At 36.6% G+C, this 15,739-nt stretch overlaps 3 protein-coding genes across 3 annotated transcripts; 2 read left to right on the top strand and 1 right to left on the bottom strand.

Moving 5' to 3' along the window:
• Positions 1–3,753: 3,753 nt before the first annotated feature.
• LOC106442681 (feruloyl CoA ortho-hydroxylase 1-like) lies at positions 3,754–4,226 on the top strand. The gene is made up of 2 exons (XM_048757595.1): positions 3,754–3,805; positions 3,853–4,226. The coding sequence occupies exons 1-2, from the start codon at positions 3,754–3,756 to the stop codon at positions 4,224–4,226; spliced, it is 426 nt and encodes a 141-aa protein (XP_048613552.1).
• A 2,957-nt stretch (positions 4,227–7,183) lies between these two features.
• Positions 7,184–9,075, top strand: LOC106440607 (feruloyl CoA ortho-hydroxylase 1-like). The gene is made up of 2 exons (XM_022703678.2): positions 7,184–7,885; positions 8,355–9,075. The coding sequence occupies exons 1-2, from the start codon at positions 7,242–7,244 to the stop codon at positions 8,926–8,928; spliced, it is 1,218 nt and encodes a 405-aa protein (XP_022559399.2). The 5' UTR covers positions 7,184–7,241; the 3' UTR covers positions 8,929–9,075.
• LOC106440606 (probable polyamine transporter At3g13620) lies at positions 8,994–10,896 on the bottom strand. Its single transcript, XM_013882320.3, has 2 exons — positions 10,534–10,896; positions 8,994–10,411 (listed from the first exon to the last, which is right to left on the bottom strand). Exons 1-2 carry the CDS (start codon positions 10,787–10,789, stop codon positions 9,240–9,242), a joined length of 1,428 nt encoding a protein of 475 aa, XP_013737774.1. The 5' UTR covers positions 10,790–10,896; the 3' UTR covers positions 8,994–9,239.
• Positions 10,897–15,739: the final 4,843 nt, after the last annotated feature.

Raw genomic sequence — 15,739 nt, 5'->3', positions numbered from 1 at the left:
AAGAAGACTGGTCTTCGCCATCGTCACGGATATTGAGCTCGTCGCCATCTATACTTGCCAACGTCGTCCTTGTTTCTGTTTCTCAGATCCATTTTTGTCGGTCTTCATCTTCACCGTAGTCGCCACTACCACCGCTTGTCACCACACTGGTCACCTCTCTCTCTTTCAATCTCTCTCGCTTTTTCTCTGTGTTTTGAATTTGTTCTTGTTACTAGAAGAAGGTGGATAAGGCAGATGAGCTTAATGGTGGAGGAGATAACAAAACCGTTGTGTGGCTTGAAGACGTCGGAGCTCTCGTGGTAACGAGACTGCGGTGGCAAAGGAAGAAGACAATAATGAGCTCCCGGCTCTCGTGATATGGAAGAAACACGCGGTGGTTTAGTTAGGTTTAGATTTTGTCGACACGGCTGCAAGCTTTTTTGTTTCTAGGTTATAGATTAGGGTTGGTTTATAGTTAAACTCAGCCGTAAGGTATGCATAACTCAGCTGTAAGTGTGCATAATTCAGCCGTAACTTATCTGAATGGTATAAGCCAGTCGTAACGTCCCTATAACTCAGCCGTTAAGTGTAATATGTTTTGCGACGTTTCGTATTTTGGGCGGAAAAAAAATATTTTGGGCGGAAAAAATCATTCCTTCAACTCTGAACACAATATTAAAACTTTAATAATTTCTTAAATTTAAACCTCAAACCCTAAACTATAGAACTATAAAGTTATAAAAATTATAAATTTTATCTTTTGAACACAATATTAAAACTTTAATCTTTTCTTAAATTTGAACCTCAACCCCAAAACTATAGAACTATAAAGTTATAAAAATTATAAACTCAGTCGTAACGTATGTATAACTCAGCCGTAATTTGATTATAACTTAGCCGTAACGTATGCATAACTCAGTTGTAAAGTATGCATAACTCAGCCGTAACGTATCTGAATGGTATAAGCCAGCCGTCCTATAACTCAGCCGTCAAGTGTAATTTGTTTCGCGACGTCAGTTGTAAAGTAATTTTGGGCGGGAACAAAATATTTTGGGCGGGAACAAACTCATTCCTTCAACTCTGAACACAATATTTTCTTAAATTTGAACCTCAAACCCTAAACTATAGAATTATAAAGTTATAAAAATTATAAAGTTAATCATTTGAAAACAATATTAAAACTTAAATATTTTCTTAAATTTGAACTCCAAACCCTAAAACTATAAAGTTATAAGAATTATAAACTCAGCCGTAGCGTATGCATAACTCAGCCGTAACGTAAGGATAATTCAGCCATAACGTATGTGTTGGAGACTTAATGTATGAACTAAAGTTATCATATTCAGATGACGCACCATCTGAGTCATCAAACATATAAACTCAACTTTCAAATTCATCATCTTCTTCGTCTTCTCTCATTTTCTTTTTTTTTTTGTTCAACTCTCTTCTTTTCTTACAATTTACGGGACTTAGCTTCTTCATCTCTCTCTTTGAGTCTTTTTTTTCTGCAAGACGACGAATCCAATGACAGAGGGAGCAGCGGGATATAGGACCGCCATACATGAAACTGGAAGAGAGGAAGCTTCTTCTTTAACCGACCATCATCGAAAACGACGACGACTGTAGTAGATCTGTCTCAGATTTTCAATTTTAAAATATCTATGTTTTCAGACCCAGTTTCGGAAACAATAATTACCAGAACCATAAGATCTCATAGAAAGATAAAGAATAAGTTGAAGAAGATAGATAAAGAAGATGAAGAATGAAGAATAACATAGACCCTTATTTTATTGTTGTAACATTAGTGATGACATGACAAATCCGAATTGATGACATGGCGGATGAAATGGAAAACCGGTTAATCAGCCGCCAAACGAATATATAACTCAGCCTAAATAAATCAGCCCTTATGTACAATGCAAGTCAGCCGAAACGTGGATACTATTTCAGTAATTAATCTTTCGCTAATAAATCAGCTGTAATTAGGATGAAAAATCTTAAGTCAGTCATATCGTCAAATAAATCAACCGTCAAACAAATGATATTCTAGTAATTAATATTTCGCTAATAAGTCAGCCGTAAATAAGCTGAGTTTACTATTAATCCATCCAATGACGGCTGATTAAATATAACTCAGTCGTAACAACATCTCATAAGTCGGCCGTAAATTCAATAACTCAGCCAGTCGATGTTCATTAACTCAGCCGTGGAAACATAACTCAGTCGTGTCTTAACTACAACTCATCCAAATTTTACAGAAATCAAACTGCCGATGTATAAGTCAGCCGTAACTTAAATACGTAAGTGAGCCGTTATCCCATAAATCAACCAGACTTCTGTAAATCAGCCGTAACTAACGACTGATTTATGTTCTTAAGTCAGCCGTTTTCTCTTAAGTCAGCCGCGTTGTTTAATTCAGCCGCAACGTAGCAATAACTCAGCCGTAACGACGTATATAGATCTTTACGGCCGAATTAATGAAAACACAAAACCGAATTCCTACGTGGCGCCAGATTTTTGATTACGTGGCATTAAAAAGTAATGGTATTAAAAAGTAATGGCATTTTTGTAAATACGTTTTTTCTCATAACGTAAAAAAAAAGCACGCTTAGTATTTAAAAAATGCCAGTAATAAAAAAAAATATATATGGTTCTAATTAATTGTCGTAAAATATTGTATATTTGAGTAAACTTCCCTAGATTTTTTTGGCGCAACTACCATGCCCTAGTCCACGCTTCTCCACCTACCAACCGAAGAAATCAAGTCAAAACATTTCAGCCTTGTTATGTCACAAGAAAATCTTTTGGCTTCTTCCCTTTAATTTATCCTACGACTGCAATGTGTACGTACGGCTGGCTATATCGTTTGCTATTTTTTATTAGATAAGACTACACATAATGTAGTGCCGTGCCAACCCTTCCAGGGGATGAGGCAAAACACGATAATATATATTTAAAATAATAATTATAATGTAATTTAAAATAATATAAGATATTAAATTAAAAATAACATTCAAAAACAAGGAGTATGTTTTAAGAGATTTTAATTTTCGTTTTTTATAAATCATTTTCATTTTTTTTAAAGATACATTTAAGTTTCTTAAAAATCAGAAAAATAACTAAATAATATCCTATATGTTAAAATAAAACTTAGTATGTTAAAAATTAACATTCACACCACTAAATATGACAATTAAATAATTTTAAAATACAAACGTATTTCATATAAACACATTTGAGAAAAATTAAAATAAAATCTTTAGATTTTGAATAAATAAAAAACGTATTTTATATAATATTAACAATATTTTTCTTGATGCTTGGTTTTGAATTCAAGTAGAAAACATAAACATAAGTATTTTAACTAGTTGTATACTATTTTACAAAGACTTTTTAGAGATTTGGAACCCCAAATTTTGTAAATTATGTGGGGGCCTAAGGTTAATACTTTTTGGTTTTTTCATAACACTATAGGCACGTCCTTGATGATGATCTTAAAATGGTTGAATGTATTGGTCTAGAAGAGCTTTTATTCTTGTTTCTGATAAACCTTTTACGCCATTGCCTTTGTTGACCACGAACTCGGTTACTTGAGCTTGATTTGCGAATTGTGCGGTAGAGATTTGAGGTTTGGCTTTGATCTTTGTGTTTAATAAAGATTTGAGCTTTGCTTTGGACTGTGTTGAAGCTGTTTTTTATACTGTCTCCTCTCTCTCTCTAACTAATATTCACAACACAATCCAAAGCCAAAGCTCAAATCTTTATTCAACCAAAATGGTTCCAACACTCTCTACGGCACAATTCGCAGATCCAGCTGAAGCAACGAGTTCGTGGTCAACAAAGGCAATGACGTAAAGAGTTTATCAGAAACAGGACTCAAAGCTCTTCCAGACCAATACATTCAACCATTTGAAGAGCGTCTCCTCAACAAGTTTGTCAACGATGAGGCCATTCCAGTCATCAACATGTTGAACCCCGAACAGAACAAATACGCTGAAGCTATTTGTGACGCTGCTGAGAAATGGGGCTTCTTTCAAGTGATCAACTATGGAGTTGATTTGGATGTTCTTGACAACGTGAAGGCTGCGACTCATTGGTTCTTTAACCTCCCTTTTGAGGAGATGAGCAGGCTCACAAAGGAGAATTCTTTGTCGACCAATGTTAGGTTCGGCATGAGTTTCAGTCCTCGTGCAGAGAAAGATTATCTCAGCCTCTTCTTTGTGTCCGAATCTGAACAGTTTTGTTGAACTTTTCTCTCTTGGCTTGACCTCTTACTCTACTCACAGCACTCTTTCTCGCTGTTTTTCTTTGTTCTCACATTCTCTGTTTTGTTCTTTACTTGTGTTTCATTATTACACAAGCACACACTCATCTCTTTACTCTCTCACGTTCGTTTATGCTGTAGAGAGAGAAGAGAGAACACTTGTCATGTCTACAATAACTCTTTTCTTGTTGATTTCAAACACACAATATTACACATATTTATAGTAGATTCTCTCAACTACTACACACACATATTTAGACTTTAGCCTAACCATTCCCACTTGTTTTTAGACTTTTAGACTTTGGACTCTTACCGTACACACATATATTTCAAACAAACAATCCTACACATATTGTAAGACTTTTAGATTCTCTCAACTACTACATACACATATTTAGACTAAGTTTACAAGAAAAGTCTAACAACTTTTTTGACTTCTACTTTGACTTTGTTCGCTCTTGCTTCTTCCACATTTTTCTTGTTCTTCTTTTCTTTTGTTTCTTTTTTCTTGTTTAGTCAAACGATACAATTCCAACACTCTCTCTTTGTTTAATCAAAGAGAGTCAGTGTGTACTTGTGTAAGTGAAATACAAGCAAAAACAATGAGAGTGAGACATAAAAACAGAGAGAAAGAAAGAGTAAAACAGAGAACAATAGAAGAAGCTAGCCGTGAGTTAGAGGTCAAACAGAAGTTCAACATGGTATCAGAGCTGTACGTGGTCCGTGGAGCCTGTGCAAGCAAGAAGAACAAGAAAAAGAAGAAAAGAAAACAAGAAGAACAAGAACATCAAGAAGTCAGTCTCAAAAAGTGACTGAAGAGAAGATGAAGCCAGCCATGATAAAACTCTTCTTGCAGCTGAAAACTTGAGAAGAGGGGAGGGTGAGAAACAGTTGCAGTTGTTGGACATTCTCAACATCAGAGATATCCAGAGATGTTCAAAGCAGAAGATGGAAGAATCTTGGTTAGAGAAAATCAAGGTGAAAGTTCAAAGAATCAAAGAGTCCAAGGCTGAAGAAAGCTGAGGTGATGGTTCTAAGAGCTAAAAGGAAGAAGTTGGTGACAGAAAAGAAGCATGAGGATGTGGAGAAAGCACTCACATGAGAAACCAAGAGGATTTGGAGCCTGAGAAGACCATTATCTTGCAAGACAAGGCTGGTCCAATAGAAGAAGAAACAACTCCAGTGATGGCTAATATCGAAACACCGAAAACATTTGGCGATGAAACTCAATCTACAAAAGTATCTGAAGACTATGATTCTGGTGACGGTGAGGAGGAGGAAGAGGAAGAGATTTTTGGCTTAGAACAAGAACCAATGCCTTCAGAGCTGAGCTCACCAAGAGGAGGAGAAGAAACCAAAGAGAGTGAAGTGGTGAAGATTCCAGAAGAATCAATCCTAAAAAGAATCAATTCAAAGAAGGAAAGCAGACATTTCCAACTTGGGAAACAAATATCTTGCAAATGGACAACAGGTCCAGGACCAAGGATCGGTTGTGTAAGATATTACCTATCAGAGCTTCAGTTTCAAGCACTTGAACAAGTCAACTCGTCACTGAGAAGTGCTTCTGTTTCAAGACTCTGTTTCTCCTCCTTGTCTAGCACGCAAACGCCTCAGATGTCACCGTTATGGCGAGGAGTGTCATTACCTGCAGACTGCAGTCATATCATCATCACACTTTCGTAACTGATGATTTTTTTTTTAATTACACATTAAGTGACGATGATGACTTAGAAATTCTTTTGTATTCTTTTTCCTCCCCCCTTTACTGTAACAGAGAAGCATTTCATTTGTTTACTTCCTTTCTTGTTTAACAAGAAATGATAGGTTAAAAAAGTGTTAGATTCTTTTTCAACGCTCTGTATGTTTTGGCAAAAGCCTGCAACACACATAATTGATTCAATATTCTCCTTTTTTTTTTAAATATTGTTATTAACTTTTATTTAACCTTTACCGCAAGTTTCAGCTCGATTCTCTCAGGAAAACTCAGTGGAGACTCAAAACCCTAGGCGCGGGTTCACATCTCAAGACTCACGAACCCTACTGATGTGAGCGTGGAAAGACAAATCTGTCCTCGAAGAGAGATTTTTATTTCTTATATGGACCACCCTCAGCTCCTGGTGAGAACAATTTGGGGCTTTTGAAAGGCCCATTAAGCTTGGTCAGAACAACCCCGGTTATTTTATTTTTTTTTGATCAAATTAACCCCGGTTATAATGTTGGATTGTTTGGCGCAACAAGAACCATGCATAGTCCATGCCTCTCCACCTACCAAATGAATAAATCAAGATTACTTATCAAAAGTTTTATCTTTGTTATGTCACAAGAAAACATTACGACTGCAATGTGTACGCCTATAACGTTTGCTATTATTAGATGTGACCCTCACATATAAAGACATATATTCGTAATAATTTAGAAAAAAAAAGTCAAACACTACATTTAACTAAACTATTTGTTGTCGATGATGGATAGAACATTGTCTTCAAAAAGAAGAAGGCCAGAACATATTGATTAAGAACGTACTAAGTAGATTTATTAAGCGTATGTATGACTTCTGGATCGCTATAGTTAGTACCCCTTCAACCAAACCAATCCAAAACTAATCTAGCATATCAATGGATGAACTTTTGAAATTTCATTGATTTTTGAGTCATATTACAACCACGAGAACCTGCATTTTTGTAAAATGTCAAAACTAATGAAAGATATATAATTTTCATTGGAATTACCTACAAATTCAAATAGTATTATATAGAAAGTAACGTGTTATTTTTTTTTTTTCTCTGCCAAGATTAACGTGCTATACTTCAATTACTCGAAGATAATTAGCAAAACATGCCAGTTTTAAAAGCCGAGTCAGCTGACCATATCCATATGAAATAGAATTTATCATAATGACCATATCAAAATATTTGAAACATTACTAATTAAATACAAATCGAAAAAAAAAATTAAATAAAAGAAAGTAAGCGGGAACAAGTAAAACGGTAGACGAAGCATGCCATATAGGTTGTTCGCTCATTCTCATCTTCAAAACCTTCTCTTTTATATACTCTCTCCTCTCTGCAACTTATCTCCACAACACAATCCAAATCCAAAGCTCCAACGTTTATTCCAAGTCTCAACCAAAATGGCTCCAACTCTCTCTACCGCCAACTTCGCAGACCCAGCGGAAGTAACCGAGTTCGTGGTCAACAAAGGCAATGGCGTAAAGGGTTTATCAGAAACAGGAATCAAAGCTCTTCCGGACCAATACATTCAACCCTTTGAAGAGCGTCTCATCAACAAGTTCGTCAACGAGACAGACGAAGCTATACCAGTCATCGACATGTCGGACCCCAACGAGAACAAAGTCGCTGAAGCTATCTGTGACGCTGCTGAGAAATGGGGTTTCTTTCAGGTGATCAACCATGGAGTTCCTTTGGATGTTCTTGACAACGTGAAGGCTGCGACTCACAGGTTCTTTAATCTTCCTGTTGAGGAGAAGAGCAGGTTCACAAAGGAGAATTCTCTGACGACCAATGTTAGGTTCGGTACTAGTTTCAGTCCTCGTGCTGAGAAAGCTCTCGAGTGGAAAGATTATCTCAGTCTCTTCTTTGTGTCCGAAGCTGAAGCTGAACAGTTTTGGCCTGATGTTTGCAAGTGAGTTCAATAATTAAATCTTTATCTGTTTAGGTTTCTGTTTATTCGGTTAAATATTTTAGTTTTCGATTGGTTCGGTTCGGCAAAAATCTCACCAGAATGAACCGAAAAAATTATGTTCGGTTAAATAATTTAGTTTTCGATTGGTTATGTTCGCTTCTCAGTTAGTTTTTAAAAAAAAAAAATTATTGAGTTGAACCGATATTTTTGGTTTCAGAAGTTCGCTTTAATTTTTTTTTAAATTGAGATTGTTTTGGTTAAAAATGGTTATATTCAGTTAGATTTGGTTATTTTCGTTAGTTCGGTTTGATTATTTTGATTAGTTCGGTTTAAAAAAATTAAAAATGAAAACCAAACTGACCGAGCATCACAGTTTTGTCTGATGTTTGCAAGTGAGTTCAAGAATCAAATCTTTATCTGTTTTAATCATTGATTCATATAAACAAATTCTTGATTTTCTTGATTTTAGAAATGAAGCTCTAGAGTACATGAACAAGTCCAAGACAATGGTGAGGAAGCTTCTAGAGTATCTAGGAAAGAATCTCAACGTGAAAGAGCTAGACGAGACCAAAGAGTCACTCTTCATGGGCTCAATCCGAGTCAACCTCAACTACTATCCCATCTGTCCTAACCCTGACCTAACCGTTGGCGTTGGTCGTCACTCAGACGTCTCTTCCCTCACCATTCTCTTACAAGACCAAATCGGTGGCCTCCACGTGCGTTCTCTATCCTCAGGGAACTGGGTTCACGTGCCACCGGTTCCCGGATCCTTTGTGATCAACATAGGAGACGCCATGCAGATCTTGAGCAATGGTCGCTACAAGAGCGTGGAGCATCGGGTCTTAGCTAATGGTAGCAACAACAGAATCTCTGTTCCTATCTTTGTGAATCCAAAACCAGAGTCTGTGATTGGTCCTCTTCCTGAGGTGATTGCAAATGGAGAGGAACCGATTTATAAAGACGTTGTGTACTCTGATTACGTCAGGTACTTCTTCAAGAAGGCACATGATGGTAAGAAAACCGTTGACTTCGCCAAGATATGATCAGAACCAGACCTAAATGGACTTTGGTTTCTCGTTTTGTTTCATGTTTGTGTGTTGCGTGTGAGTGAATAAAGAAGACTCTCTTCCATATTATGTTGTATACAGTTTCTCTTATATAAAACTAAATGTGTTACAAAAGCATAACCATTTTTTTAATACCAGACCCGAAACCACATAATATAATATTAATTTCGTCTCAGCGATCACTCGAACCGGGAAGCTAGTATTTTTCAGTTGAGATAAGGACCTCTCTTAAGAAGTATAACTTACATTGAATTGAAAAACTATCTCAGTTTTTTAATAAGAAGATGCTATCGTGAGTCATGATGATCTTCAACCTTTGTACGGTCTCCATTACCCTTGTCAAGAAGATCAGTATCTTCATTGAACTCAAAGATCTTCTTCTCCCTGAAGTAATTAATCAAGAAGTACCAACCAACTGCTCCTACCGTCATCAAACCGCTAACTAGGTACACAATCTTAGTAGCAAACACAATGATCAATACCAAAAACGCTGAAGGTACCAAGCACATAACCACCAGCCCCGGGATATTCAAGGGGACTCGGTAAGGTCTCTTCAGCTCAGGTAGTTTCTTCCTTAACCAAACGAAAGAAGCAAACTCTAGAAACATCCCTAACGTGTATATGAAGTTAGCAGAGGCTACAATATCTGTGAAGTCCATGTAAGACAATCCAAGCGACATGAGAGCAGAGAGTAGAATCCCAACCCAAGGAGTGTTGAACCACTTCGATCTCAACCCAAAGAACTTAGGCAAGAACCCTAACTCAGCCATACCTTCAAGCTGATAAGCACTGCTGCTTAACTGAGCTTCGAAAAGTCCTATACTCGATAACACAGCGCCAACCTCAATCCAGATCTTCAGCCACTTCCCTGCAATCATCTCAGCCGCTTCCGCGTGAAACCCTGTCTCCCATCTGCTCTGATCCACCGAGACAGCACCGGTGACGGCGAAAAGAGGGATCAGGTACGCTACACAAGTGAAGATCACTGCGATGAGAAGCGCCAAAGGGAACGTCTTCTGAGGGTTATCAACTTCCCCAGCAAGGGTACTGACATTATCCCAAAAATTCAAGTTCCAGAAGAGCGTGTTGAAGTAGAGGTTCCAATCTTTTTTCTTGCTTCCCAAGCTACCCCAACGGTGAGGTTTTATCTTAGGGATTGCCATAGCAGACATGACGAGGAAAGGCGAGAGAGAGACTAGACCGAGAACAACAGCTGCGTAGCCGACAATGGCTAAGCCAGTGTAGTTAAGGAATGATAAGACCACCGTTGATGCGAATATGCAGACGTTTCTTGGCCATCCGGATTCGAGAACAGGGAATAGCTTGTCCAAGTAAGTGACGCAGAGTACAGGAAACGAAGCAACGTTGATCACACCGCTCAGGAACTTCAACGAGCCCATCATTGACCCTACAAAAGCTCCAAAAGCCCTGTGGGCCCATATCACAAACCCTCCGTTGCCTGACGCAAATTCAACCAACCAAATCAGTAAAGTTTAGACCACAACACAAGTAATTGTCTTGCACAGGAAACATAGAGTTTAGATCTTTTTTTGTCTTATTATGTTTGGTTCGATGATATACCTGGAAACGCGGTGGAGAGTTCAGCGGTGATTAGGGCTTCAGGGACACTCCATATGAAAGGGAAGATGAGGAAACCGAGAATCGCTAGAAGCGGTCCAGCCGCTTGAACCGCTGGTTCTTCTCCAAACGGACCACCCGCGACTTCGAAGTAAATTAGGAAAATCAAAGGGACCAAAGTCAGCTTTTTCGCGGTTGATGCGGTGGTGGTTGTTACTGGGAGCTCATGGCTCGATCTTGATGTTTCTGTAATTGCCATTAGTATTTTTTTCTCTTTTGATTCAGATCATGGAATCTTGTATATTGATGAGCCTCGAAGAGAAGAATGAAACTTATCTATATAAGTTACAAAGAAAGCTTATACATATATGAGCTGTAGAATCCAAAACAATATATGAGAAACGTAATGTGATTGGGTGACAGTTGGTCGTATCAGACTGAATCTTAGCAGAATATTTGGGACCATCCAATTTCAATGTGTTTTGTATTTATCGTATTATTTACTAATCAATTATTGTTTTTATTATTTGTTTTTGGTTGATAGATCAATCAATACTCCACGTTTGTCGGTTACATAAAAGAGAAAGAGTTGTTTCCGGCGAAAGATGTGTTATAATAGTAGCTTAGTGGCTTCGTCTCCACGCATCTTTCCACCTACTCCGGCTTGGATTAGTGTTCATACTATCTATACTTTAAAAATTGAATGTTCATCAGCGAGTGTGCATACTATATTATAATATAGTCTCTACCAACCCAAATTAACGAAGTCGCGAACTCGCAAAACATGTTTTAAAGTGTGCATAACCGTCATACTTTAAAACAATTTTTTATATTTTATTTAATATCTAATAAAAATTCTGGCTTTTTGCATGTTTCTTTTGACTGGATGTTTTTTGGAATGTTAGAGCATCTCCAAGGACACTCTTTATTTTAAAGAAGAGACTCACTAAAAATAAAAGGATAAAGAGATAGTTCTTCAACAGTAGTCCTTTATTTATTTTCTTTAATTTTTAATATATTACATTTTAGTCATCAATAGTATAATAATTAAATATAATCATTAAACTTTTAAAAATCAATAAAACATACTATTTGATATTAAGAGAAAATATTTTTGAAAAAAATATAATAATATGCAGTCAAATATAACTATAGATAGTATAAAAATGTTAATAATGTATTTTAATTGAAATAGTTTTAAAAAAACTATAATGATAAGTACTAAAATATGATATATAAAAAGTTATCATGTAATTGTGAGACATATAATTGTAAAGAATAAAATGAAAAGTGAATAGTGACTCTTTATATTTTAAGGTGAACTGTTCACCCCTTTAAAATATAAAGGGATAAAGAACTGTTAGAGTGCAAAACTCTTCAAAAAATAAATTGATAAAGGGCTGTTGGAGATACTCTTATAGCCATTTAAAATTGTTCTTGTCACTTATGATTTATGATGTTTCGTTCGTATATGCAGTAGCGAACCCAAAAAGAAAAATGTATGAGGTCAAAAAAGTTTCAAGGTGTCACTAAAGGGACTCGAACCCGATATAAGCGGGTTCAATCGTGCAGTATCTAACCAACTACACCACAAACGGTTATTAACATAGCCTACAAATTAAATTGTGTTATAAAATAACTTATAATTTTATAGTATCAAGAAATTTAAATAAGGATAAAACTTTATACATGCAGAAAGGAAATAATACTAATATATGATAAATATCAGGAGATAATGTGTTATAAGAAGAAGAAGTGATGGATGTGTTACAATTGATCGAAACGATCGTTTATATTTAAAAAGTAGGATTTACTGTGTCTGCATAGTGACGCGGGCTCCACAAAATATATGTACACACAAAAATGTCAATTTTCGGTGCGTGTATTCTTGACATTCATTCTTCACGTTTATAACACTCCCCCTTGGAGACCGGTGTCACTATCGTCTCTTGCTTAACGTCTTTGTTGCCTCGTTAAAAACCTTTCCAGGAAAAACCCAATGGAAAAACCATAGTAAGGTAAAAAGAGTACAACTACGTAAGCTTCCCCTTGAATAAACAGTCATAGATCCTTCTGATGACGCATTCCAATTTTATGAACATGTTTTCTGAATACCGAAGTAGGAAGTGATTTTGTGAAGAGGTCGGCTGCATTGTCGCATGATCGGACATATCTTACTTTAATCTCTTTCTTCTTCACGAGCTCTTGAGTGTATGAGAAGAACTTTGGATGAATATGCTTCGTTCTATCGCTTTTGATATATCCTTCCTTTGTTTGAGCAACAAATGCTGCATTATCTTCATATATAGAATAGTTAGCTTTATATTTTCGTCAATCCCACTGCTTGAACAGATGTGTCAGCTTATTGATCTTAGCCATACACATTCTCTACTTGCTTCATGGAGTGCGATGATTTCAGCATGATTTGAAGAAGTAGCCACGAGCGTTTGTTTCTGAGAACGCCAAGATATAGCAGTGCCTCCGATCGTGAAAGCGTATCATGTTTGCGATCGGGCTTTGTGTGGATCTGAAAGATATCATGTATCTGCAAAACCAACCATTTGACCTTTTGAACTTTTAGGATAAAACAAGACTAAATCAATGGTCCCTTGGAGATAACGAAAAACATGTTTAATCCCATTCCAATGTCTTCGAGTTGGAGATGAGCTGAATCTTGCCAAAATATTTACAGCGAATGGTACTTCCGGACCAAGTATCTCTTCTTTCTCCTCAGGTGGTCGAAATGGATCACTTTCAATATTAAATGACCTAACGACCATCGGAGTGCTAAGAGGAGTTGATTTATCCATGTTAAATCGTTTCAACACTCTTTTAGTGTATGTGGATTGATGCACAAATATACCATTTTGTGAATGATCTATTTGTAGACCAAGATAATACTGTGTATGTCCAAGATCTTTCTTCTCAAATTCTCATTTGAGATAGTCTGATGCCTTTTGTATTTCCTTTTGAGTTCCGATAATGTTATGATCATCAACATATACCGAGCTTATTACAAATCCGGATATTGTTTTCTTGATGAAAACACATGGGCATATAGGATCATTCACATATCCTTCTTTTGTTAAATGATCATTGAGACGATTATACCACATACGTCCAGATTGCTTTAACCCATATAATGATCTTTGCAATTTTATTGCACATAACTCTTTAGGTTTGGAACTTAATGCTTCTGGCATTTTAAATCCATCAGGAACTTTCATGTGATATCAGTATCTAATGATCCATATAGATAGGTTGTAACAACATCCATGAGACGCATCTCGAGATTTTTATCAGCTGCTAGACTCATCAGAAATCTAAATGTGATTGCATCCATAACAGGAGAATACGTTTCCTCATAATCAATTCCAGTTCTTTGAGAAAAACCTTGAGCCACTAGACGAGCTTTGTATCTCGTAACCTCATTTTTCTCATTTCGCTTTCGAACGAAAACTCATTTGTACCCAACTGGTCTTACATCTGAGGGTGTGAGTGTAATAGATCCAAATACTTCTCGTTTATTAAGTGAATCAAGTTCGGCTTGTATTGCATCTTTCCATTGTTTTCAATCATGTCTCTTTTGACATTCATAGACAGATTTTGGCTCTGGATCATCGATTTCTTCATTTATTTCACTTGACACAATATATGAGAAAGCATCATCAACATCTTCCTGTTCATTTCTATTCCATGTCTTCTTATTATGGATGTAGTTGATAGAAATTTCATGATTATTTTCCGACTCATGATGCTCAACTTTCTCAGTATCCTCATTATTTGTTTCTTCCAAAATACTTTCTGCTATTTTGGGTGTGTCATTTATCTCGACATCCTTTTGTTTTCTAGGATTTTTATTCTTAGAACCAGCAGGTCTGCCACGCTTCAAACGTGTTTTAGACTCTCGTGTATCGTCTGCTTTTCCTTGCTCATTTAATATTTTGATACAAGCAGGAGCATTCACTGCTAGTATATGAGATTTAGTTACCGTCTTTGTATCCGCAAATGCATCAGGTAGCTAATTAGCTATACTCTGTAAATGCATGATTCGTCGAACTTTTAGTTCAGACTCTTTAGTAGGAGGATCAAGATATAGTAACGAAGGTACACTCCATTTGATATCATTTTCTACATTTTTGTTTTCTCCCCCTAGAACTGGGAATACTTTCTCATCAAAGTGACAATCGGCAAAACGTGCCGTAAAGACGTCACCAGTCTGTGATTCTAGATATCATATAATTGATGGAGAATCACAACCAACATATATTTCCAATCTTCTTTGTGGTCTCATCTTTGTACGTTGTGGTGGTGCTACAGGCACATATACCGCACAACCAAAGATTCTAAAGTGGAAAATGTTTGGTTCTCAACTAAACGCTAACTGTAGTGGGGAATACTTATGGTATGCACTCGGTCTGATCCGAATGAGTGCTTCTGCATGCAAAATAGCATGTCCCCATACAGAAGTTGGAAGTTTTGATCTCATGATCAATGGTCTTGCAATCAATTGTAGACGCTTAATTAAAGATTCAGCCAAACCATTTTGCGTATGAACATGAGCAACAGAATGTTCAACTTCAATTCCCGTTACCATACAATAGTCATTGAATGCTTGGGATGTGAATTCACCAGCGTTGTCTAGTCTAACTCTTTTAATAGTATAATCAGGAAATTGTGCTCGCAGTTTGATTATCTGAGTTAGAAATCTCGCAAATGCCACATTTCGAGATGATAATAGACAAACGTGTGACTGGATGCGTCAATTAATACCATAAAATAGTGGAATGGTCCACAAGGTGGGTGTATAGGTCCACATATATCGCCTTGAATTTTTTCAAGGAACTTTGGTGATTCTTTATCGATTTTGGTTAGCGATGGCCTTACGATCAATTTTTCTAGAGAACATACAACACATGTCATTTTATTCCCTTGAAAAATTTCCTGGATTTCACTACAAAAAAAATACAGTTATTGTTACGAAACTTTGTGACAAAAAAAATATTTGTCACAAATCTGTGACATTTTGGAGACGATAGGTGACTAAGTTTTTTATGTCACAAAGGCGTAGCTGTTTTGTCACAATATTATGACGTTCTAAGTAGTAATCCATTTTTGTCACAATTAGTTACCTAAGAGTGACGATAATAAACAATGTATTAGCCGTGACATATTTGTGACTATATTTACGGTTGTCTTTGTGACGGTG

This window comes from Brassica napus, chromosome C5, assembly GCF_020379485.1.
Source record: "Brassica napus cultivar Da-Ae chromosome C5, Da-Ae, whole genome shotgun sequence".
NCBI lineage: Eukaryota > Viridiplantae > Streptophyta > Magnoliopsida > Brassicales > Brassicaceae > Brassica > Brassica napus.
The sequence above is the reverse complement of the archived record's forward strand: the minus strand, read 5'-3'. Positions and strand labels throughout refer to the sequence as shown.